Below are 25,687 nucleotides of genomic sequence, written 5' to 3' on the forward strand. Positions count from 1 at the left end.
CTTGAAACCAGGCAACTTCCAGCTGTTACATTCATATGGTAAATCTCAGGTAATTTAAACAGAATAAGGCCATAAAACAATAAGAAAATAAAGCCATGGTCTGATGCAAATCAAGGTACAATTTGATTCTACTCTGGCTCCCAACACTTAACTATTTTAGATTAGTAAGCAGTATGTCACTGTATATTTTAAGTCATTTCATCTTTCAAAAGCAGTGTAGTAATTCAGACCCTGTTTAAAACATCTAACTCTAAATACTACAGTGGGGTGTATGAATATGTAGTATGCTTTACATGACTCAAATTTTTGTGAGGATATAGTTAATTATTTTGCTCTTTTTTTTTTTTTTCTGGTCCTGGGGCTTGTACTCAGGACCTAAGTGTTTTTACTCAAGGCAAATGCTCTAGCGCTTGAGGCATACCTCCATTTCTGTCTTTTTGTTGGTTAATTGGAGGCAAGAGTCCCATGACTTTACTGCCCAGGAAGTTGTGGCTTCTTATTTCAAACCACAGTCCTCAAACCTTAGTGTCCTGAGTGCTAGTTTTCTTTTATAATTAGTATTTCTAAATAATTCAGGCAGACATTAAAGAACCAAAGAACCTTTATTTGTATGTTTCTGGAGATGCACTTTATCCAAATATGGCATTACCTGAAAAATAAAAAAAAATATTTAGATAACTTATTTCACAGTTTTTAGAACAACCTGAAGGGCAGAGAAGGTGGATATATTTTTGTTTGTTTCTTTGTTTTGTGGCCCTGGGGATTGAAGCTGGGTTCTCATGTGATCTCATGTGCTCAGCATGGACCATGTCACGGAGTTATATTGTACCTGCAGTTCCTGAATACTGGTTTAGAGATACAGAAACTAAGACTTAGAAACACTACATGACTACATAAGTTAATGGCAGAAACAGATTCGAACCTGTCGTCTGTTTTTAAGGCTTTACATTTAAGCATACTGTTCTCCTTTTGGCCCTGCATCTCCAAGCAGAAGACTAACGAGAGATCTCTCTGGCTAAGAAAATTCCTTCCCTAGTCTTGACATCGTTATTGACAAGAGCAAAGAGGAACCCCAGAACTCCAATTGCTTATAGCAAAATCATAACCCTCCTCCCTTAGGGTTCTTAGTACCACCTTATGACCTCAAACCTTATAGGTTTGATATACAGGGTGACTCTATTGGCAGTGGTGGAACCTTTAAGAGGTGGAGCTTAGTAGGAGGTCTTTAGGTCAGTGGAGATCTGCGCTCAAAGGGGACTGTGGGACTGTTGGCTTATCAATCTCTGTTGCTCCTTAGGAATTATTTCAGCAGTTTTTCTCTGCCATGCTCCCCCCCACCATGCCATCTTGTGCCCCAAAAGCAATTGAGTTTCCTGATCATGGAACCTGAACCTCTAAAACTATGAGTCAAATGAACCCTTTCTTTTCATTTATTGATTATCTCAGGTATTTTTTATTGTAATGGATGGTATATATATTATCTCAAGTGTTTGTCATAGTAATGGATCATCTAATCCACCGGGTTAGACCATCATAAGGTTAGACTATCAGTACTAATTTTTTTCCTCATACAGTTGTTGGGGCAGCAAAGCACCCTCCTGTCTCCCCTCCACCCCCCACACCCATGCTAACCCATGACTTATGTTTTCCATAGCATGTAATGGCCCTATCCAATAAAATCTAAACATCTTGAGGCAAGAAATTTGTTCATTATAATATTAAGCATATAGAATAATGCCTGACATAAAGTAGGCACTCATCAATAATGTTGAATAACTGAAAAACAATTTCTGAGTTGGATACTGATGGCTCATACCTATAATCCTAGCTACTCAGGAGACTGAGATCTAAGAATTATGGTTCAAAGCCAGCCTAGGCAGGAAAGTCTTTGAGATACTTATCTCCAACTAACCACCAGAAAACGAAGTGGTGCTGTGGCTCAAAGTGGTAGAGTGCTAGCCTTGAGTGAAAAAGCTCAAGGACAGTGCCCAGGTTGAGTTCAAGCACACACACATACACACACACACACACACACACACACACACACACACACACCACTAAAGCCTTCTGTCCCTCACACAGATATCTAAAGGAAGAGTAAATGTCTAAATGTCTAATACTTATTTTATGTATCCAGAAAAAATACCTTTCAACCTCTAAAGATTATTCTATAGCAACCAACTGAGATTGTGGGAAGTTCTAAGCTTGTAAGCCATTGCCCAATGCCATGACTACTGGGCTCAAAAAAGATCCACCACTACTTCTATAAAAACTATCCTAGCTGGGCGCGGTAGCTCACAACTATAATCCTAGCTACTTAGGAGGCTGAGATCAGAGGGTCAAAGTTCAAAGCCACCCCTGGCACAAAAGGACCTGAGACTCTTATCTCCAGTTAACCTCTAGAAAAGGGGAAGTGGGGCTTGGCTCAAGGGTAGGGTGGTGTAGCCTTGAGCTGAAGAGCTCAAGGACAGCACCCAGGCCCAGAGTCCAAGCCCCACAACTGACCCAAAAAAACCCTATCCTATGGGGCTGAGAGCATAACCTTGTGGTAGAGTGCTTGCCTAGCATGCCCAAAGACCAGGGTTCAATTCCTTAGTATCACATATACAGAAAAAAGCCAGCAGTGGTGCTGTGGCTCAAGTGGTAGAGCGCTAACCTTGAGGAATACCCAAGGACAGTGCTCAGGCCCTGAGCCCACGCTCTAGGACTGACACAAAACAACAACAACAAACAACTATCCTAGGCAAGCACTCTACCATCAGGCCAAATTCCTGGCCAAAGAACAAATATCCTATGGCTTGATATTTGTCCAATCAGCCAACAAACATTTTGTGAGTTCATAATGTGCCAGTGCTATTTTAGTCTGCAGATTAAGCTATCAGTACAATCCCTGCTTTCAGGGAACTTAGCATTTGTAAGGGAATGAAAAAGAAAGCAGAGTAAAGAGCAAAGCATGTTGAAATGTTACCTAGCATAGTCAGGATGGTTTCTGATAAACTGACTTTGAGCAAAGGTAGAGAAAGAAAGAGAGGGTAGGGGCAGAGACAGAGTGGTGACCAAGGGAAAGGAAGTAATATGTGCCAAGTTTTGGATGTGGGAACCGGCTTGGGCTGTCTAGAGGAGGAAGAAAGCAAAGGCCTAGTGGCTATTGTTGTTGGCCTTAACATCTATTCAGAATAAAGTAGGCACTCAAAAAAAAAAAAAAAAAAAAAAAAAAAAAGCCAGGCACTGGTGGCTCAGACTATAATCCTAGCTCAGGAGGCTAAGCTCTGAGGATAGCAATTCAAAGCCAGCCCAGGCACAAAAAGTCTGTGAGACGCTTACTTCCATTTAACCACCAGAAAACTGGAAGTGGTATTGTGGCTTAAAGTGATAGATCACTAGGCTTGAGCAAAAGAGGTCAGGAATAGCACCCAGGCCTTGAGTTCAAGTCCCTGAATTGGTACCTGTGGCTTAGGCTGTAATCCTCGCTACTTAAGAGGCTAAGATGTGAGGGTGAGGGTGTGCAGGAAAGTCTATGAGACTCATCTCTGACTAACCACCAAAAAGCTGAAAGTAGAGCTGTGACTCAAGTAGAACACAAGCCTTGAGCAAAAGAGCTCAAGGACAGTGGCCCTGAGTTCAAGCCCCTGTACTGGCCCACACATGTGTGCATGTGCACATATACACACATACACACCCTCAAAATGTATATGTACACAAGTTTCTCTGTGTCCAGGTACTTTATACTTGTGAAAATAAGAAAATAAAACCCAAATATCAGCCAGGTGCAGTAGCTCACACCTATCATCCTAGCTACTCAGGAGGCTGAGATCTGAGGATAGTGGTTCAAAGACAGGCAGGGCACTAAAAAGTCCATGAGACTCTTTATCTCCAATTAATCTCCAGAAAATTGGTAGTGTCACTGTGGCTCAAGGGGTCAGGCAATATCCTTGAGCTGAAGAGCTCAGAGACAATGCCCAGGCATAGAGTTCAAGTCCCATGACTGACAAAAAACAAAAAACCCAACTATCTCTTTTTTTGTACTTTATGAGAAGTAATGTTGAAACTAAATTTTCAAGTAGAAATTAGACAACCTTGGGGAAAGTTTTAATAATACACAGCCTTGAGTCAACAATTACCTGTATTTTGCTTAGTGATTCTCAATATTTTTGGACTCAGAATTCATTAGATTCTTAAACAGAGGACCCTACCAAGCTTTTGTTTACTATTTCTCATTCTCAGTGTTTACCATTGGAAATGAAAACAGATGTGTGTGTATGTATGTGTGCATGTGTGTGTATATGTATGTGTATGTGCATGTGTGTGTGTGTGTGTGTGTGTGTGTGTGTGTGTGTGTATGTGTGTGTGGTGCTCCTCTAGTACCACAAACCTACTGCCTTGCACATGCTAGACAAGTGCTCTACTATTGAGCTTTACCCCAAACTCCTAAAACAGAAAACAGTTTTAAAACTTCAGGAAGATAAGTCTATATTCCCTTCATGGTAAGAGTAATGATGTCAGTGAACACTATACTCATAAGAACAAATGAGAGAAGGAAGAAAATAATGTACCATTCTTGTGGAAATACTTTTGACCTCATGATCCTTCCTACCTTTTGAGTCTCACTTAGTCTCTTTGCCAACACTTGAGTCATGCTTCTAGCCTAGCTTTTAGCTGGAACTCTACCACTTGAGCTGTGCTTCTAGCCCAGCTTTTTGTTTAGTTAATTGGAATCTCACGGATTTTTCTGCCCAGTCTGGCTTCAAACTCTGATCCTTTGATCTCAGCCTCCTGAGAAGCTGGGATTACAGGTGTGAGACACACACAGCAAGTTAAGTTATATCTTTTCAAGTAACACGTTCGTGATTGTTACAGATTGAACTTACAACGGAGCATGTTGGCTTTCCATGTCAGACTGTACTACCTCCCTAGGCCATTTACTGAGCACTGAGAAAATGCAAAGTCATAGTCACATCAAAGAAGTCAAATCTCCAATGTAGGCCTTTCTTTTGTTCTTAAATTAAATCATAGTCAAGTAGATTGAATATAATCAATTATATTTATTGAATAAATACAAAAAGTTATCAGTTGTCTACCTTGGCTAAGAAACAAGTGAATACTTTCTTAGCCAAGAAATAAGTATTCACTTGTTCCTTAATATTTAAAACAGTCTTTACCTTTTCCTCTTCCTCCTCCTGCAAAATAATAACACCAACCCATATCACTACCCTCTACCCAAATGCATTTTGATTATTGCTTCTTAGGGCATTTTGGGATCTTTGTGGTAGATCATAATTATATATAATAACTTTTCCCAAAATGTGAATTCATTCTAGTTGGCTGAGAATACAGAAATCCAGCAACCAGCAATCCCCTGGAAAATGAATTATCCCATAGCTGGAGCCTGGGATCCTGCAGGCACCAGAAAGAGAGAATCTGGGCTGTTTAATCTAAACAAAATATAGGGTATATACTGACACTTTTGCCTTCAGCTAGATTGCCTTTAACCTAGTCCAGTAATCTTCAACTCCAGAAAGTCTTCCCAAGTTTTCTTATAATTCTCTCCTACAGATTGGATAGGAATTCTCCCATAATATCTTACTTTTTGATGGAAAGTGCCTTTTCTCCTTGTGAAAAGGTAGCCTCTGGTTGATCCAGGAGCTCCTGTTACTTTCAGAAGCAACTTCTTCAGTTTGGACTTGGGTATAAGGCAGACAAGTAACACTGAAATGCCTCTTTTGAACTCTCAGCAGGTTGACTTTATTGCTTCTTTCCACCAGACAGTTGGACTCACGCCTTTCATTTAGCTCTTCCAGGAGTTTTTTTCTGCTTATTTTAGGGCTTTTAATCCCCTGGCTGGTTTTGTTCTCAGATGCCATTATTCTAACAAATGGATGATAACCAAGAGTTAAAAAAAAAAATTAAAGTCCTATCGTTGCTGCTTAAATGTCAATACTCCCTACTGTACTTACCAGAGATCTTCTTTCTCTTTGCACAAAGTAGCCCCACCACCACTGCCCAATCCCCACACATCACCCCAAAGTTTTTGATTTTGTATTTTGGTTGTGGGGCTGGAAGTAGAGGCCGGGAGTTTGGCCTAGTGGTAGAGTGCTTGCCTAGCATGCACGAAGACCCAGGTTTGATTCCTTGGTACCCCATATACATAGAAAAAGCCGGAAATGGTGATGTGCCTCAAGTGGTAGAGCTCTAGCCTTGAGAAAGCCCAAGGACAGTGCTCAGGCCCTGAGATCAAGCCCAGGATTGCCCCCCTCTAAAAAAAGCTGGAAGTAGCTCTGTGGCTACTAGAGCTGGTAGAACACTAGCTTTGAGCACCCAGAAGCTTGGGAACAGTGCCCAAGTCTCAAGTTCAGGATCCAGGGCTGGCAAAAAAAAAAAATCACTGAGGCCAGGGTGGTGGCTCACCCCTGTTATTTCAGCAATTGGAAGAGAGCAGAATTGTGTTTCCTGAGCTCTAGAGCATCTCCCTGGCTGGCCTGGAACTCCCTTTGTAGCCCAGTCAAGGGACTGTGGGTTTGAGGCAAGCCCTGAGCCACATAGCAGGTTCTATCCCATCCTAGACTGCATAGCAAGTTTCAGCCAGTCTAAGCCATGTAGCAACTCTATCTCAAGAAACCAAACCAAACCAAACCAAAACACAGCTGAGACTTTCAAGAAGGGGCAACAGAGCATTAAGCCAAACTGAAGCGCTTTTGGGCATAGAGACCTGGTATGGCTGCACAGGTTGCCAGCCTGTTAAACTGGCCCTGTGTATGGCTGCTACGGGAAGGTCAATTTCCAAAGCCAGTGCTCCCAGTTTTACAGTCTCTTAGATTGGAGATAAGTTAGGTGCCTACCTCAAGTTTTTGAAGAGATCTGAAACACTAGGCCATAGTTCAATTGATAGAGGATCTGCAGAGCAAGTATGGGAAAAGAAAGGGAGGGAGGAGAGAGAAAGAAAGGAAGGAAAGGTAGGAAAGAAGGGAGGAAGGAAGGGAGGGAGGGAGAGATTGATTCAGAAAGGAGGGAGGGATGGAAGAAGAAAGAAAAAGAAGAAAATTAGGACCAGGAGTTTGACCTAGTGGTAGAGTGCTTGCCTAGCATGCATGAAGACCCGGGTTCAATTCCTCAGTACCACATAAACAGAAAAAGCTGGAAGTGGTGCTGTGGCACAAGTGGTAAAGCTCTAGCCTTGAGAAAGTCCAAGGACAGTGCCCAGGCCCTGAGCTCAAGCACCAGGACTGGAAAAATAAAAAAAGAAGAAAAATGATTTGAAAATATTAAGCATGTACACCAAACCCCATGACCAACAAAAAGAAAAAAGAATAAACACCCCCATTCAAAAAAAGGAATCCAATCTCCCTAGGCACATTATTATAAATTACCTCTAATATGCAGCAATCCGAAGTCTAAGTCCACTGGTGTTGGTGAGCCCCTGATACGTTACCCTAGTGATGGAATGTTCTCATTTGGGCCATTCCAACCCTGTTCTACCTATAGAATCCCAATTAAGACAAGACTACCAATCATATGTGCTTGGGTAAATGAGTCAACCCCCCAGTATAAGGAAATAGCCATCCTTACTTCACTGAGTGGTATGTTTGCTGTGGAGGAGATAAAAGGGGGAAGGAGCTGGGTTAAAACGAAGTGTACATCATGCCTACCCTCAATTTCTCCCACATGTTCGCATTTCTGAAGCATCTATCAGTGTCTACTGCCATTAGGGTCACTGGGACAAAGAAGTACCTCTTGGAGAGCAATCATAATCTAAGAGTTTGCTTCAGGTTCTCAGTAAATTATGGCTGCTTGTCTTTCTCTCTCCTTCCTTCCTTCCTTCCTTCCCACCCTCTCTTCCTCCCTCCCTCCTTACTTTCTTTCTTCCTTTCTCTTTATTTTTGCCAGTCCTGGGACTTGATCTCAGGGTTTGGGCCCAGTCTCTGAACTTCTTTTTGCTAGTGCTGTACTACTTGAGTCACAGTATCACTTCAGATTTTTTTTCCCCTGAGTAGTTTATTGGAGCTAAGTGGCTCAAGGACTTTCCTGCCCAACTGGCTTAGAACTGCACTCCTCAAATCTCAGCTTCCTGAGTACAGTGCATCATAGGCATGGGCCACAGGTGCTGAGCTAATTGTAGCTATTTTTATTATAATCTCAAGCTAGGTGTGGCAATCTGATCCTGAAGTTTCAGCTACCCAGGAGGTTGAGGCAGGAGGACTGCCTGGAGTCTGGGGCAAGAGCAAAATCTCATCTCAAAAAGAAAGGAGAAAGAAGAAAAGAAGAGGAGGAGGAGGAGGAGAGGAGGAGGAGGAAGAGGGGAAGAGGAAGAGGAGGAACAGGGGAAGAGGAGGAGGAGGAAGAGGAGGAGGAGAATCCATACTTCATACAGATATTTTAGTCATATATCTATTTTATTGTAAGAGGAAACCTCTTTAAGTTTTTTTTAAAAGGCCTTTGAAATTTTAGAAATACCAGAGTCAGAATTCCTTTATCTCAGCAGAATTAGTGATAAGGGAAGGCATCAGTTTACAGTGTCAGTAGATCAGTCCACTGGAGAATAAGGCAGGTTACTCTGGAGGCACACTGAACCACCCACCTGAGACAAGCCTGGCACATGGCAACCATGAGACACCATGGTTTAGAAGAACAAAGGACTTCTTGTTTTTTAATTTATCTTTTATTCTGCTTATAACAAGCCCCCCACCAGATAAAAAAGAAGGGCTATCAAGAGACCAGAAGTCCCCTGAGCACAATGCTGGCACTGGGCATTTGGGTGGCTGGGAGGTTAGACTAGATTTCCCTTTCTTCCAATCCAATAAGGAAGATTTCTGTATCAGTAGCTTCAGCTTCCCCTAAGTATAAGATGGGGCTCACGCTGATACAGAGATGTTACTGGAAAATATAGGCTGAAAAGTGTTGAACATTTTGAAATTTTCTAAAAGTAGATTAGATTTATTAATAAAGTTTTGTATGCTGTACTCGAGTTTTATTGTCATTCCTTTGCAATGTGATAATATATCATGTAAGAAATTTAATTTGGATTATCCTTAAATTTTCCTTCCTTAGGTTGAACGCTACACTATTATTTATTTATTTATTTTTCCTTTTTTTGTGGGTCATGGGGCTTGAACTCAGTCTGGGTGTTGTCCCTGAGCTCTTCAACTCAAGACTACCAACCTACCCTTGAGCCAAGCCCCACTTCCCATTTTCTAGAGGTTAACTGGAGATAAGAGTCTCAGGTTCTTTTGTGCCTGGGCTGGCTTTGAACCTTGATCCTCAGACCTCAACCTTCTGAGAGGCTTACAGGCATGAATCACCATGCCCAGTTCATGCTACACTATTCTTATTCATATTTTCTCAGACTTGCTCTGGTTTTCTACCTTCTCCAAGTCTTAACTGAAGTCTTTCTTCAGCTCCACTCTTAGGTTACAAGGATACAATAATAGATGCGTACTCTGTGGCCAACCCCCCCAAAAAATAGAATTTAAACTAAGTTTAGTTACATTTCAGAGGAAGAGAGGGGTATAATTGGACTTGTGATGTAAGTTAAAATTAATTTTGCAGTAATAGGCTGGGCATTTTCATACTACTAGTTCTTGCTCCCAAAATGGATTAATTACTGAGTTAAATGCAATATCCTGTATGGCATGTACTATTAACTGAAAGGCATGTTTAGGTACTGAGTGGTTATAAAAGATGATAGATGATCCAATCCCTAGAGTCAAGATGCTTAGATCTAAATAAGAAAACATGTAAAGAAAAAGCAGTTACATTGCCAGGAGTGGTCTTGAGAGAGCCAAAGATCTCTTGGACTCCAGTGTCGGAGAAAGACCAGAGAGGTAGGATCTATGTTGGCTTGGAACATAAAGAATAGATAGGATTCAGTTGTCAAGAGAAGATGGGTGAGCATTTGCACTCAAAGAAGACTACATGATAAGCATTGGCCCAGAGGGGTAAAGTAGACCAGAGTGGTTCAATTTCATCACCACTCTTCCACTTCAGCTGTGGTACTAGCATCTCTAGCATGCATTCTGAGCCATCTCACCAAGGGATCATGTGTACAGGCACCTTACCCAGGCTGGGAGAACCAGATGTAGTTCTGTGATGGTAGCTAATAAGTACTTATTACTGTACCAGTGATATTGATGCATGCACTGAAAACTTTTTTTTTTTGCTAGTCCTGGAGCTTGAACTCAGGGCCTGAGCACTGTCCTTGAGCTTTCTCAAGGCTAGAGCCCTACCACTTGAGCCATAGCATCATTTCCAGTTTTTTCTATGTATGTGGTACTGAGGAATTGAACCTAGATCTTCATGCATGCTAGGCAAGCACTCTACCACTTGGCCAAACTCCCGGCCCTCAAAGATGTCTTATACACTTGCGTCATGGTGTATTCAAGTAACCTGAGCACTTAGCAGGCTAAGGTAGGGACATTAAAAATTCAAGGCCAGCCTGAGCTATATAAGATTCTGTACCCCAAAAAAGTTGAAATAATTGTTTATCTTATATAAAGTGTTATAAACTTTAAAAAATGACTTAGATAATGCTGTTTTCAAGCAGTGGTGGAAAACTAACATACATTTCTAATGCTAATTATTATAAATATACTTGCATAGGAAAGAGAAGTGACACATGTTTCCTTGTGAGCTGCCTCATTTTGTAAACAATCTAGAGTTGATTAGTTTATCTGCTCTCTTATACTTGCTATACTGTTAAGTCTTCCAAATTCTTTTTTTTTTTTTTTTTTTTTTGTGGGACATAGTGCTTGAACTCGGCCTGGACACTGTCCCTGAGCTCTTCAGCTCAAGGCTACCAACCTACCCTGGAGTCAAGCCCCACTTCCCATTTTCTAGAGGTTAATTGAAGATAGGAGTCTCAGGTCCTTTTGTGCCCGGGCTGGCTTTGAACCTTGATCCTCAGATAGCAGCCTCCTAAGTAGCTAGGGTTACAGGCGTGAGCCACCATGCCCGGCTAGTCTCCCAAATTCTTGAGGTAATATTATATTATATTATATTATAATATAATATAGACCATTCATCAAATCTTTAGTAAGTATGTCTGAAGGTGTGTGTTACATTGTCTACTAAACACTTTTGCCTTCTCTTTTCTACCTCAGATTCGCCTAGCACACTAAAGTAGGTTTAGATCATTTTATTTCTATAATCAAGAATGTTCTTAAATGTTTAGAGAATGATGTTCAAGTTCACTAACTGACATTCAAAGGCTCACACAGTTTAACCCCAAACCAGTTACATGGCAGCCATCCCAGTGCTTTTCAAATGCCAGTGTGTGCTCCCTTACCTGTGTGCTCCCTTTCCAAGCTTCTGATATCTCATCACCTATGACCTTTCTCATGTGAAGGAGGTTTGTGAGATCATACAGAGAGTGTGTGCACACCAATGTTGTTTCCATTGCTTGTTCCACTCTTCAGATTAGAATGTTGACTTTCCTTATGGCCTGCCTCCATTCAGCATTTACCCTACATACAGCTTTCAAGAGCCATGTGTTTTCTCAACTCTAGCAACTACAAGCCTAAAGATTCCTCTGGGCTAGGCAGAGAGATTAGAACTCTATTTTGTTAGCCCAATCCCTTTATTGAGGTTTCATCCAATGTAACAGCAGCAGTGAATCAATAGCTGGATGTGGGGGAGCACAGGTTTATACCTGTCTCTCTGAAGCCTTTGGACTATAGTATACCTTTGTTCTAGGGCAGTCATATCACTCCAATAGCATCTTGAACCTTGGCTTCTGGATGCTGTTCAGATTTCCTATCACTGATTTGGGTGTGGTGGTGTACATCTATAATCCCAGCTACCTAAGAGTACAGAAGCAGAAGGATCATGGACAAAGTTAGGAGACCCTCTATCCAAAAATAAAAAACCAATATAAATAAAAGGGATATTGGGCCGGGAGTTTGGCCTAGTGGTAGAGTGCTTGCCTAGCATGCACGAAGACCTGGGTACGATTCTTGGTACCACATACATAGAAAGAGCTGGAAGTGGTGCTGAGGCTCAAGTGATAGAGCTCTAGCCTTGAGAAAGCCCAAGGACAGTGCTCAGGCCCTGAACTCAAGCCCAGGACTAGCAAAAAAATAAAATAAATAAATAAATAAAAATAAAAGGGATATGAGTGTGGTTTGACTGACAGAGTGCTGATCTACCAAGTATGAGGCCTTGGGTTCAATCTTCCATACCACAAAATTATTATTTTTTTTTTTTTTGCCAGTCCTGGGCTTGAGCTCAGGGCCTGAGCACTGTCCTTGAACTTTCTCAAGGCTAGAGCTCTACCACTTGAGCCTCAGCACCACTTCCGGCTTTTTTCTATGTATGTGGTACCAAGGAATCGATCCTGGGTCTTTATGCATGCTAGGTAAGCACTTTAACCACTAGGCCAAACTCCCGGCCCACAAAATTATTTTTTAAAATCTCGTTTTAAGCCAGGAATTGGTGGCTTTATGCCTGTAATCCTAGCTACTCAGGAGGTTGAGATCTGAGGATTGGGGTTCAAAGACAGCTGGACAGGAATATCTGTGAAACTTATCTCCAATGAACTACTCATAAAAAGCTGAAAATAGTTCTATGGCTCAAAGTGGTAGAGCACTAGCCTTGAACACAAAAACTCAAACAGCAACCAGGCCTGCAGACTGACTTTCTCTCTCTTTCTCTCCTCTCTCCCTCCCCCCTTTTCTCTCTTTCACTGAATTGTTAGTATTCAAATCTCTCCAACTTGACCTTCTATATTCATAGTGTAACAGTATCATCTTGAATCCTAGCCAAGTGATGCTTTCAGCAGTATCCTTTAAGACAGACTAAAGCTCATGTTATTTTATACATCCCAACATATAAAATATAGCTCAGATCTAAACCGGTTAACTATCACTAAAGTCTTCAGAGAAAGCATTCAAGGTTCAGGAATTCAAATGGCACTCCAGAGATACTGCTGATTTTGCTCTCAGAATGTACTCTGTTCTTTATGGTACTTTGTTGAAATGGACATGTGATTTTTATCTAATTCTGCTGGGTTTTAAGTTATTATTTGTGTGTGTATGTGAGTCATGGGACTTGAACTCTAGGCCTGGGTGCTGTCCCTGAGCTCTTCAGCTCAAGGCTACCACCCTACCCCTGGAACCACAGCCCCATTTCTGTTTTCTAAAGAATCTCACATTCTTTATTTTATTTTGCCAGTCCTGGGGCCTGAACTGAGGGCCTGAGCACTGTCCTTGGGCTTTCTCAAGGCTAGTGCTCTACCACTTGAGTCACAGCCCCACATGAGGCTTTTTCTGTGTATGTGATACCAAAGAATCTAACCAGGTGTTAGTGCATGCCAGGCAAGCACTCTTACCACTAGGCCAAAATCCCAGCCCGAGTCTCTTGTCCTTTAGTGCCCAGGCTGGCTTTGAACCAGGATCCTCAGATCTCAGCCTCCTGAGTAGCTAGAATTACAGGCATGAGCCACCATACCGGGCTTTAAATTGTTTGTATTATCTTCAAGTGGTTGTACAAAGAAGTTACCATTCAAGTCAACGCATCTTGATTGATGTCACCTCTTCATTGTTCTCTCCCCTCAACTTTCCTAGTTTCATAGGATATGTATTGAATAGTGACTGCACTGTCTGCCCTTGAGTTTTGTCTAATTCTTTGGTTGGAAACATCTTATTTCACTTTTCATAAATAACAGCAATGAAATCAGAAGAAATCTTAGAATTCACATAGCTCAATTTTCCATAGGGTTTAGAAATTCCATACATAACACACCTGTACTGACAGGTGTTTTTTTTAAATGTTTGCGGGGATGAGATTTATGATCGACTATCCAGATACATCTATGGGGGGGGATCCATTCACTCCTTTATCACCTTTCATGAGAAGTACCTCGTTAGACTAAGGGTCATCAGGATGAGGACACTGCCCTTTAGAAGAGATTTCCCAGAGGTTTTTCTTTTTCCTCTGCCGAGATAGCGGGAACTGTCGAGAGGCAGAGTTGAAGCCAGAGTCCCCGCTCACGCACGCGGGGCTGGGGGCCGCATTCGCCCCCGGACTTTGGGAAGCCCCTCATGATAGTGAGATGGTGACAGCCTCCGGGTCTCCCCTCATCCCAGTCCGGAGCTGTCCCATCCGTGGGCCGCCCCCCGCCCCCACTTCCCGACCCCGACTTTCAAGTGAGCCCTCACCTTCCGTGGGAGGAAAGCACCCTGTCCCGGCTTCTCGTGAGGTCCGGACGTGTACTCTTGCTCCGCCCTCCCGGCAGCTCTGCGATTGGCTCACGAGCCGGGCGAAGGCGCTCTCTGATTGGCTGATGGGATATTACCACAGAGACGTCGCGCTCCCGGGGCGGGGCTTGACCCGGAGTGACGGCTAGGCCTAGCGGAGCGCACGGAGGACGAGCGCACGGAGGACGACCCCAGGTGCCCGCTCCGGTCAGCTAGGAGAGCCAGGGTGGTAGGCCCCGGAGAGCGCGGGAGTGGGGAACCGGCAGGGCCTCGGGCTCCAGTCTTGGGGTTCCAGCGTCGGGCGGGAAGGCAGCGACCCGAGGAGGCGGCGGGAAGCCGGGTGACATGGCGCTGCCGGACGATGAGGAGGGGGCGGCGACGCCACCTGGACACCGGCTCTCCAATGGATACCTTCCGGTGCCGCGGGGTGCCCCGGCCGCCGAGGCGAGCGCCGAGGTGCCGGGCAGGCCCCAGGCCACCTGCCCGCTCCACAACGGGGGTCCTCAGGACGGCTCGGTCTCGGAAGACCTGAGCGGGCCGCCGATGCGGCTGGCCCCTGAGGAGGAGACCCGGGCCCGGCTGCTGCCCGCGGGCGCCGTGGAGGAGGCGGACCCCGGGGGCGCGGCAGCGCGGCCGCCGCGGACGGCGCTCTCGGCGCGGCGCTTCGTGGTGCTGCTCATCTTCAGCCTGTACTCGCTGGTGAACGCCTTCCAGTGGATCCAGTACAGCATCATCAGCCACGTGTTCGAGGGCTTCTACGGCGTCTCCCCGCTGCACATCGACTGGCTGTCCATGGTCTACATGCTGGCCTACGTGCCGCTCATCTTCCCCGCCACCTGGCTGCTGGATACCAGGGGTCTGCGGCTCACCGCCCTCTTGGGCTCTGGTCTCAACTCTCTGGGTGCCTGGATCAAGTGCTGCAGTGTCCAGCCCCATCTCTTCTGGGTCACCATGCTGGGCCAGGGCCTGTGCTCTGTCGCGCAGGTGTTTATCCTGGGCTTACCCTCCCGCATCGCCTCAGTGTGGTTTGGACCCACCGAGGTGTCCACAGCCTGTGCCACCGCCGTGCTGGCCAATCAGGTAAGGACTGGAGTGAGGGTGCGTCCCATGGTGAAGGGAGCAGGAAAAGCCCTAGGCCATGTGAGCTAGATGCGCTATCTATGGTGCATTTGTCTATAAAAGGACTGGAGGTGATGGGAGATAGGAATCAGTCTTAAAGACACTTTTAGATTTCTTTGTTAGGACAGCACTTTCAAACTCTCAAAAACATTTTAAAGAGACCACTTTGGTTGTCTTCCTTTAAAATTGCCTATAAATTAATTGACTGTATTGGCCTATAAGATGGGTAACATCATAGAAAATTTAGCAATACACTAAGCAGCTACACTTGTTTTGTCACCAGTGTATCCTTTGCAAAAGGGAAGTGTTGGAGTCTGGAAAATTGGTTTCTATATTGAATGTCATTGTAAACAACTCTTATTTAATTTTATCTATTAGTCAGACACAAAATGGACATGTACCAAATGATTGCTAAATAAATATTGTGGTGATAAATACTTCACAGCATCGCTGAATCCAGTTACCATTTTCTATACAACAATAAACCAATGCAAGAAGCCTGTAATCCTAGCTACTCAGGAGGCTGAGATCTGAGGATCATGGTTCAAAGCCAGCCCAGACACTAAAGAATATGAGACTCGTCTGCAATTACTCACTAGAAAACAGGAAGTGGGACTGTGGCTCAAGGGGTAAGGTGGTAGCCTTGAGCTGAAGAGCTCAAGGATAGCTCCTTAGGCCCAGAATTCAAGCTCCATTATCCATCCCATCCCCTCCCAAAAAGCAATTCATGACAAATTACTGATTATGAAATAATCTGTGGCTCAATATGCCAACCCTCAATTGAGAAATGACCTTACTTTTTGAAAATTTCTTCATAAATTCAAATGCTAGTAGTATTGCAGATGGTTTACTAGATAGAATGCTAGCGTGTGTGCTTTTTAAAATTGCAAACTAATTCTCTATAATACTTTAAGTTCTGCATGAAGTACCATGACATCTTTTGTAAATATACTGAGTGTTCATTGAGTTTGAGAAGAATCTAGTTAAAACTTGTGCACCAAAAAACTTTACCTGTCCCACTGTAACTATGGAGCAAAAGAATGCTTCTTTCCTTTTTTTTTTTTTAATAGTGTGGATAGTGGGGGTTGAACTTGGGATCTTACCTTCTGGCTTGGCTTGCTTCTTGCTTGCCTTCTTTCTTGGTTACTCCCCCTCCCCCACCCAAGACAAGCACCCCACTACTTGAGCCACACCTCTACTTCCCAGAAGGATACTTTCTTTTTTTTTTTTTTTTTTGCCAGTCCTGGGCTTGAGCTCAGGGCCTGAGCACTGTCCTTGGGTTTTCTCAAGGCTAGAGCTCTACCACTTGAGCCTCAGCACCACTTCCAGCTTTTTTATATGTATGTGGTACCGAGGAATCGAACCTGGGTCTTCATGCATGCTAGGCAAGCACTTTAACCACTAGGCCCAACTCCCAGCCCGAAGGTTACTTTCTTCAAGTCTCACTTGTGTCATTGTGTCATGATCACAGTAAGATTTATCCAGAAAACTTGAGAGGACTATTTTACATTTGTAAAATTCAGGATTAACATTTCATTGAGCAAGAATATTATCAACTCCATATCTATGCACCATCAATTTTATGGCCAGTAAATGGAAACGGTTACTCATAGGCAGACTTGCCCCTAACAGCAGACTTCTGGGTCTTCTTCCTATATTCTCCTTAGGTGTTCTCATCACTTCCTTGGTTCCATTAATTATACAGTTTGCTCATTACTTCCAAGTATGCGTTTCAACCTACTTTGTGAAGTGATCATTGATAATACTCAGAAATATTGAGCATTCATGGGCAGCCTGACAACATGCCAAGCAATATCTGTGCATTGTGTCATTTAACTTAATGCCACAAGGTAGGTACTAGGAATCTCCTTACTTGTTAGATATGAAAATTGCCACATGAAGGAAATTCTTTTTCAAAAAAGGTCGTGCAGCTGGCGAGTGGTGACTCACACTCAAGTCAACATGTCTGGTTCTTGAATGATAACCTTTTTTTTTTTTTTTTTTCCAGTCCTGGGGCTTGAACTCAGGGTCTGAGCACTGTTCTTGGGCTTTCCTCAAGGCTGACACTCTACCGCTTGAACTACAGCACCACTTCTGGCTTTTCTATGTATGTGTAGCAAGGAATCAAATCCGGTTTTCGTGCATGCTAGGCAAGCACCCCCTAAATAATAGCTTTTAACATCAAATGTGGACTGCATGTTCCTAACCAGAAGGAATCTTAAAATATAGGGTACATCATGTTATTGCTCTGCTTTGATCTTGCCATTGATTTTATGATATACTTAAAAAGTAAACTGAATTAAATACAAAACTTTACTGGGATATCTTCTTTAATTTCCTAATGACACTGAGCTGGACTTGCTTACTGGCCCTGGCAGACATTCATTCTGCCTAGATTTCTGTTCTTCCTCTTATGATTACATGATTATATCATTAATTTTATGTTTACATTTGTTTTGAATAGCCCATAGCATTTCTTGAATCCATGAAGAATTCTCTAGTGCTCTTTTATTATACCATCAAAATTTCTGTCTGCATATAGTGCTCATCGGTCTCATGTTTACAGTACTATTTACAGTGCCTGACATGTTGTAAGCTCTTCATACACAAACAGGTTTTGTCAGACTCACTAGGTACTGGACAGGTGTTTGTTTCCATGTATCTCTGCAGAGCCCACCCCTCAAAATGAACCTTGTCTTCTGGCTCACTTCTCTTTATCTCCATTGTTAGAGGCTTAACTTGGGTCACTCCCAGCACCCATGAGCAGCCCTGATGCTCTTTCTCTCTGTCCTCCACAGGCATCTGGTATATCCGTTCTGACTTGAAGGGGCACTCCTTTGCCCCTTGCAGTGGCTTCCTGCTCCCCTTAAGATTCAGTTCAGGAGCTAGGAGCATGGCCTAGTGGTAGAGTGCTTACCAAGCATGCACGAAGCCCTGGCTTTGATTCCTCAGTACCACATACACAGAAAAAGCCAGAAGTGGTGCTGTGGCTCAAGTGGTAGAGTGCTAGCCTTGAGAAAGGCCAATGACAGTGCTTAGACCAGTCCCAGGATTGGACAAAAAAAAAAAAAAAGAAGGAAGAAAAAATGAAAGATAAAGTTCAGACTTTCTAATGTGACTTGCAAGACATTTCCATATGTCTCTTGCCCACTCTTTGGCCTCATTCAGTTCTAATACCTGCCCCTACCCCTCCAACACACACACACACACACACACACACACACACACACACACACATTCTTTTTCTGCTCACAGCTAGACTTCATACCAACAGTTTCTCACAAGGTCATGTTCTCTCTGTGGCCTTTGTACATAATGTCCTGTGGTTTAGAACACTTCTCATTCACTTGGCTAATTTTGGGTTCTTTTTTAGATCTCTCCTTCTCCAGAAAGCTTGCTTGAATCCCTACTTTATGCAAGGTGGTACTACAAAATGCTGTCCTACCCAAGGTGACCGTGTGTCCCTAGTGACCTGGGCAAGTCTGGATATAAACCTACTATTTGGCCTAATTACTACTGGAGTTCATTCAGAACAGTGCTCTGGCTTACATGACAAAGGATATGAGTTTTCCTGTCCTAGAACTCTCTACATCTCTGTCGTAGTACTTTGATATAGTGTTCTTTTGTAGTTATCTGTCTCTAGTCTTTTGGAAATAAGATATTTGGCAAACATTATTTGCCTCTGCTTCCTTGATACCTTGTTTGGGACTTTTCTCTTTACCTTCATGATCCCCCAAATCCTATCCTACCATTGAAATTCCTTAATTTTTAACTTTCTCTCTTGTGATTATTTAGTCTTACATTCTTTTTTTTTTTTTTGGTGGGTCATGGGCATTGAACTCTGGGCCTGGGCCCTGTCCCTGAGGTCTTCAGCTCAATGCTACCACCCTACCCCCTGAGCCACAGCCCCACTTTCTGCTTTTTAGTGATTAATTGGAGATAAGAGTCTCATGGTCTTTAGTGCCCAGGCTGACTTTGAACCGTGATCCTCAGATCTCAGCCTCTTGAGTAGCTAGGATGACAGGTGTGAGCCACCATGCCCAGCTTTAGTCTTATATTCTTTTTTTTTTTTTTTTTTGCCAGTCCTGGGCTTGAGCTCAGGGCCTGAGCACTGTCCTTGGACTTTCTCAAGGCTAGAGCTCTACCACTTGAGCCTCAGCACCACTTCTGGCTTTTTTTTTTTTTTTTTCTATATGTGGTACCGAGGAATCGAACCCGGGTCTTCATGCATGCTAGGCAAGCACTTTAACCACTAGGCCAAACTCCTGGCCCCTTTAGTCTTATATTCTTAAGATGAATTCATATAACAAAATGAATTTTTATATTTTCAGTTCATTGGTGTTTCATTCATTTACAATATTGTGCAATTGCTATCTTTTTGGGATTCTAAAACATTTATCTACTCATGAATAAGTCCCAATATCCACTAACTCACCACTAAGTGATAGTATCTCCTATCCTTTCCGCATCTGGTAATAGCTAGTCTGCTTTCTCTCTACATGGACTTACAAGAAGAAATGGAGTTATATATTGACCTTTTGTTTCTGGCTTCTTTCACTTATACTTTCAGAGGTTACCCATGATTAGCACTATATCAGTGTTTCTTTTTTTTTTTGTACCTGAATACTGTTTCATTGTATGAATGAATATATCACATTTTATTGATTTTCCTGTTGATAAACATTTGAGTTTTGCCACATTTGAATAGTATAAATAATTCATATTCATGTATGATGTTTTTTAATATGTAGTGTTGGTTTTTGGAGTATAAAATTAGGAGCAGAATTTCTGGGTAATGTGGCAATTTATTACTTTTTTCAGGGCCTGGGCACTGTCCCTGAACTTTATTCACTCACCGTTAGTTCACTAGTACAGCACCACTTCTAATTTTCTGGCAGTTAGAGATAAGAGTCTCATGGACTTTCCTGCCAGATCTGGCTTTGAGATCCTCAGATCTCAACCTCCTGAGTAGCTAGGAATACAGGTGTGAGTTGCTGGCACCTGGCTTGTTGTTTGTTTGTTTGAAATTTTTTGTTTTAGTTTTTTGAGACAGAGTCTTAAAAATGGAGATTGTGGAGCCCACGCTGCCCTCAAACTCACAGTCCTCTTGTCTCAACTTGCCAGGTACTAAAATTATTAGTGCACACCAAAACACCTGGCTCTGTGTTAAACTTTTAAAGGAACTGCCAAACTTAGTCAATTTTTGTTCACAGTTGTATTGCCACTTTCATTACCACCAGCAGTGTACAGTACTTTTTCCTTATATAAAAACTTGTTTTGGGACCAGGAGTTTGGCCTAGTGGTAGAGTGCTTGCCTAGCATGCATGAAGACCCGGGTTTGATTCCTCGGTACCACATACATAGAAAAAAGCCAGAAATGGTGCTGTGGCTCAGGTGGCAGAGTTTTAGCTCAGGCCCTGAGCTCAAGGTCCAGGACTTGGCAAAAAAACCCAAAACCAAAACCAAAAAAAAACTTGCTTTGTTCTCATGTTATTATTAGAGCCATCCTAGCAGATAGAATCTTCTTATGATTTTTATGTTCTTTCTTTCTTTCTCTCTCTTTCTCTCTCTCTCTCTCTCGCTCTCTTTCTCTCTCTCTCTCTCTCTCTCTCTCTTTCTTTCTTTCTCTCTTTCTTTTTTTCTGTCAGTCATGGAGCTTGAACTCTGGGCCTGGGCACTGTCCCTGAGCTCATCAAGAGCTCAAGGCTAGTGCTGTACCACTTTGAGCCACAACATCATTTCTGGTTTTCTGGTGGTTAATTGAAGAGTCTCAGACTTTTATGCCTGGGAATGGCTTTGAACTGCACTCCTCAGATCTCAGCCTCCTGAGTAGCTAGGATTACAGGTATGAGCCACCATCACCCAGCTTCATTTGCATTTTTCTGATGACTTAGAATATTAAATATATCAGGGCTGGGAGTTTGGCCTAGTGGTAGAGTGCTTGCCAAAAGTGGTGCTGTGGCACAAGTGGTAGAGTTCTAGCCTTGAGAAAGCCCAAGGACAATGCTCAGGCCCTGAGTTCAAGCCCTGGGATTGGCAAAAAAAGAAAAAGAAAAAAGAATATTAAAGATCTCATATATTCTTTTTATTGTTTGTATATCTTCGGATAAATGTCTATTCAAGTCCTTTGCCCATTTAAAAACTGGGATATCTTGAAATTGAGATTTTTTTAAATTGAGTTGTAAGTCTTATTCTAGGTGCTAGTCCTTTTTCAGATTATGATTTACAAATTTTTATCCCATTTTGTAGGGTGCTTTCTCCTTTATCACATTTTACATACCTGTAGCACCCCTTTATTATTATTATTATTATTGTTATTACTATTATTAGTATAAGCATCTAAATGCTATCTGTGTCTTAGCTTCATGGTAGAATTATCAAGATAGTAAGGACTCAGTAATGTTTGTTGCAAAAGAAAGAGATCAGCAATTTCCCCTTAACAATAGCAAAAAAAATATAAAAACAGATTTTAGAGTTTATACTGCTTCTTTATGTTGCTTGAATGCCAGTATTTACTTTGTCTTCTTCCTCTAATGATAGTAGCGGTTAATAGGACTCTCTATATTACAGCTTGGAACTGCAGTTGGCTTTTTGTTACCACCTGTTCTAGTGCCCAACACACAGAATAACACAGAACTGCTGGCTAGTAACATCCGCACCATGTTTTATGGGACATCAGCTGTTGCAACATTTTTATTTATTTTAACCGCAATTGGTAAGTGCATTATTTCCTCCGATGCTTAGATAAATCCATGACAAAAGATATGAGAATAATTAACCCTGAACATTTTTTCATTGATAATATCTCAGTTGCTCTTTGCTGGTTTCATTCTTGCCATGCACGTGTTGCTCAGATAATATATAAACACTGCAACCCTAGGAATATGTTATGGTCCACTAGGTGCATTTAAATACTGGAAAGGCTTGAAGACTAATCCATTTCATTTATTTCATTACTAACTTAGCTTCCTGGTGAGTCTTGGTTTCAAACATACTCCCTATCTCCTCTCCTCATTTTTGTCTACACAGTCTACATCTTGCATGTACCTAGCCAGAAACAATCCATGTCATGCTCTGAAACAACACAGATAGGATCTCATCTTTTTTTTTTAATATTTATTAATTTTTTTTTGCCAGTCCTGGGCCTTGAACTCAGGGCCTGGGCACTGTCCTTGGGATTTCTCAGGACTAGAACTCTACCACTTGAGCCACCATTTCTGGCTTTTTTTTAATGTATGTGGTACCGAGGAATACAACCTGGGTCTTTGTGCATGCTAGGCAAGCACTCTACCACTAGGCTAAACTCCTGGCCCCTCATCTTTTTTTAAATGATAAATCCTCCCAAGAATGCCTAATTTAAAATTAACTTGCTCTGAGAAATGTTGACCAGTGAATTATTCTGGGCAGCAGCAGGCTGTTCAGCAGAATTTCAAACTGCGGCAACTACCTGCTTATTAGGCCCCTCCAGCAAGGCACAAAAGCCACCATCAGTCACTGAGTCTTCTCATCCTGGGCCTGTCTCTTGAAGCAGTCAGTCAAACTCAGCTGCAAACAGCCACCAGCAGTTTGGAAGAAGCTTTGGGAAGGTCTGCTTTTTATAGTTTTTTGTTTTTTTTTTAAGGGAATCAGTTTTGATTTCAGAGAGAAGATAGGTAAGGCATTTCCCAGTAATATATCGCTACCATAACTCAGGTATTCTGTGTGTCACAAAATGTATTTAAAAAGGAAAGGCACCATAAAACTGAAAGGCCATCTTGTTATTGTAATCAGTGAACATTTATAAATAAATGCATTCTAGTGGGAGGTTTTAGATTTATATATTACCTTTTATTATGGCTATGATAGTAATGACACATTCATATTTTATGATCTCCAGATGTGAAGTTCTCAGTTTTTAGAGAAATGTGTGCTGAAGATTCTAGAATGTTTCAGTAGAGACTGCCTGGGTAGGTGAACTGCAGGATTCAGGTAGAGGAAGCTCAGCCCAAACACTTACTTTCCCTTCAAATAATGAACAGAATGTTCTCTTAGTAGCATATAAAGTATTCCACCATGTCCAGTCTGTGGGTTGGTTTTTATGTTTTAAATTAGTTAGGGTACAGGCATTTGAAAAAGGACAATTTTCCTTGTACTGTTTCAGCAGTTTAAAAAAGCTATAAAGGTATCTATGATGGTTGTTATGGTGGAGGTGTTGTTGGTAGTATCTTTTTAAATCTACTTTTCTGGTAGCCATATTTGCTAGATGAAATAGGAAATATTATTTATGTATATTTTGCATAAATTGGCCATTGTCAATATGGATCTTGAGAAAAAGTATAAAATCCTCTTCCTTTAATTGCTTATATGTCATCACATTCCAAGTTTTTAAAAATATTATCTCCAAAGAGACAACCAATTATTATCTATAAGATACCTATTTGTATGAAATTATAATACAGTATGTATGTGCATGCAAGTTTAACCTGCTACAAATAGGCAGTCTTTATTTGTTGCAGGAAGGGAGCAAAATAAAAGATGTGGCTATTAGCATATATTCCTGTGTTTTTTAAGAAGTTAAAAGACCAAGCTATTTATATACTTAATTAATTAAGTATTCAAGACTTCCTGGTAGAAAGTTAAAGTAGAAATAAGCAAAAAGAATAGCAGCAGTGGAATAAAAGACTTAATTTCAAATTTGCCATGGTGACCTGTAATTTTAATCATAGGATGCCAAGGACAATATAAAAATAAGATAGTAGAGCTGGGAGTTTGGCATAGTGGTAGAGTGCTTGCCTAGCATGCATGAAGACCTGGGTTTGATTCCTCGGTACCACATATATAGAAAAAACTGGAAGTGGTACTGTGGCTCCAGTGGCAGAGCTCTAGCCTTGAGAAAGCCCAAGGACAGTGCTTAGGCCCTGAGTTCAAGGCTCAGGCCTGAAAAAACAAAAACAAAAACAAGATAGTATAGAGTTGTGATATGAAACTCTTATGTTGAAAATTGTGACACTTAAATGGAAAATGTTTTTGTTTCCCTTATACTTAGATAGTTGCTGAGGAGGAAACTTTCTATTATTTATAAAATTCTTACTTAATGCTTCTTACATCCTGAGAGATTATCCTACTTCCCTCTAAATTCCACCCATAAAAACTGGGAAACTCAACCGCATCTTTGTAAGATAATTTAGTTAGGCTGAAGGGTATTTTTTTTTTTTTTTGGTGTTTTCTTTTGGTTTTGGTTTTTGTCAGTTGTGGGGCTTGGACTCTGAGCCCAGGCACTGTCCTTAAGCTCTTCAGCCCACTTGAGCCATAGCGCCACTTCCCCTTTTCTGGAGGTTATTTGGAGCTAAGAGTCTTATAGACTTTCATGCCCTGGCTGGCTTTGAACTGAGATCCTCAGATCTCAGCCTTCTGAGTAGCTAGAATTACAGACTGTGAGCTACCAGCACCCAGCATAGGCTGAAGTTTTAAATGGTATCATGTTCTGAACTGGTATCCTGTAGGCTACCTAAGGTAGCCATGTAACTCTGTTCCTCTCTCTTACGGAGTTTATATGTGAATACAACCCATCTGGGACTCAGGAATAAATCCTAACTCTGCACCGCATTTCCTAGAACAACCTCTTTCTCCTTGTTGGAACTCTAGGGTAGCCTCTCAAATCAAGGTTCTTATATACCATGCTGCTGACATGGCTATAAATACATGCTCCACTGGATCTCACTTAATCCTCAGGGTCCTTTGAGAAAGGTCCTGTTATTATTTCTATTTTGTAAGGAAACAGGGCCACAGATCTGAAATACATTTAATTTTCCAATGTTGCTGTTAGTAAGCACCCAACGTCAGATTTAAGCCTAAGCAATATAATTCCGCTTATAAAATATTATACATTTAGGGGCCGGGAGTTTGGCCTAGTGGTAGAGTGCCTGCCTAGCATGCACGAGGACCCGGGTTCAATTCCTCGGTACCACATACATAGAAAAAAGCCAGAAATGGTGCTGAGGCTCAAGTGGTAGAGCTCTAACCTTGAGAAAGTCCAAGGACAGTGCTCAGGCCCTGAGCTCAAGCCCATGAGTGGCAAAAAAAAAAAAAAATATATTATACATTTAAATAGATCATTTAATATTTACTTGCCCTTACTTTCATTTTTTTTAGACATCAGTTCCTCCTGTTTTAAGCAGTAGAACACTAAAGTATATAACTTGAACTAAAGTATATCCGTTACAAAGTTCCTTCTTGCTGGACACCTGTGGGTCATACCTGTAAACGCAGCTATTCAAGAGGCTGAAATCTGAGGGTAACCGTTTGAAGCCAGCCTAGACAGGGAATCTGTGAGACTCTAGCTCCAATGAAACACCTAAACAGCTAGAAATTGAACTGTGATTCTAGTGGTAGAGCTCTTGAGCGAA

General features: G+C 42.0%; 2 protein-coding genes across 5 annotated transcripts in view; one reads left to right on the plus strand and one right to left on the minus strand.

The window, feature by feature from the left end:
* Positions 1-583: 583 nt before the first annotated feature.
* On the minus strand, positions 584-14,229 carry LOC150038990 (spermatogenesis-associated protein 45-like). Of its 4 annotated transcripts, none has more exons than XM_090328167.1 (4): positions 14,145-14,229; positions 6,837-6,891; positions 5,585-5,865; positions 584-649 (listed from the first exon to the last, which is right to left on the minus strand). In XM_090328167.1, exons 3-4 carry the CDS (start codon positions 5,859-5,861, stop codon positions 630-632), a joined length of 297 nt encoding a protein of 98 aa, XP_090184293.1. In that variant the 5' UTR covers positions 5,862-5,865; positions 6,837-6,891; positions 14,145-14,229; the 3' UTR covers positions 584-629. The 4 variants fall into 4 exon arrangements, with proteins under 4 accessions (XP_090184293.1, XP_090184290.1, XP_090184291.1 ...); XM_090328164.1 differs by lacking the exon at positions 14,145-14,229 and adding an exon at positions 7,365-7,418; XM_090328165.1 differs by lacking the exon at positions 6,837-6,891 and having other exon boundaries at positions 14,145-14,221.
* A 102-nt stretch (positions 14,230-14,331) lies between these two features.
* The window catches only part of LOC150038991 (choline/ethanolamine transporter FLVCR1-like), a 31,101-nt gene continuing 19,745 nt past the window's right edge, over positions 14,332-25,687 (plus strand). The window contains exons 1-2 of the mRNA XM_090328162.1: positions 14,332-15,263; positions 21,873-22,017. Of these exons, the coding sequence (XP_090184288.1) occupies positions 14,529-15,263; positions 21,873-22,017 (880 nt within the window). The 5' untranslated portion in view covers positions 14,332-14,528. The remainder of the gene's footprint in view (positions 15,264-21,872; positions 22,018-25,687) is intronic.

The sequence above is a fragment of the Megascapheus bottae genome, unplaced genomic scaffold, assembly GCF_031878675.1.
Source record: "Megascapheus bottae isolate mThoBot1 unplaced genomic scaffold, mThoBot2.hap1 H_1, whole genome shotgun sequence".
NCBI lineage: Eukaryota > Metazoa > Chordata > Mammalia > Rodentia > Geomyidae > Megascapheus > Megascapheus bottae.